This window comes from Fulmarus glacialis, unplaced genomic scaffold (genome assembly GCF_000690835.1).
Source record: "Fulmarus glacialis isolate BGI_N327 unplaced genomic scaffold, ASM69083v1 scaffold9975, whole genome shotgun sequence".
Taxonomy (NCBI): domain Eukaryota; kingdom Metazoa; phylum Chordata; class Aves; order Procellariiformes; family Procellariidae; genus Fulmarus; species Fulmarus glacialis.
The window spans coordinates 1-274 of record NW_009212385.1 but is presented as its reverse complement, the minus strand read 5'-3'; the positions used below and the strand labels follow the sequence as shown (position 1 = coordinate 274).

Sequence of the window (274 nt, the reverse complement as noted above, 5' to 3'; positions counted from 1 at the left end):
CCCAGGAGCCCCGGCTGAGCCTGGATCTTGCTTTTGACAGGTAAATGACCCGGCGCTGAGACCCGCGGGCCTTTACTGCAACCAGCTTTCCTCCACTGACCTTTTGAAAACAGAAGCAGATGGGGCGCAGGTCAGTAAGAAACTGCTAAGCACATCTCAGGTACCCCGAGGAGCTTCCCCCGCCCCGTAAAGGCTGAACGTCCCCTTTCAGCCGTACCGGCTCGGCACGCTTGGTTTCCACCGGGGCCACTCCTGGTTGGCAGGGTCGGGTTGA

At 60.2% G+C, this 274-nt stretch overlaps 1 protein-coding gene across 1 annotated transcript in view; it reads left to right on the top strand.

Moving 5' to 3' along the window:
* The window catches only part of NCOA1 (nuclear receptor coactivator 1), a gene marked incomplete at its 3' end in the record, with an annotated part of 62235 nt that extends 62075 nt beyond the window's left edge, over positions 1–160 (top strand). Inside the window, exon 23 of the mRNA XM_009577868.1 lies at positions 41–160. Coding sequence (XP_009576163.1) covers positions 41–160 — 120 coding nt within the window. The remainder of the gene's footprint in view (positions 1–40) is intronic.
* Between the last annotated feature and the right edge of the window lie 114 nt (positions 161–274).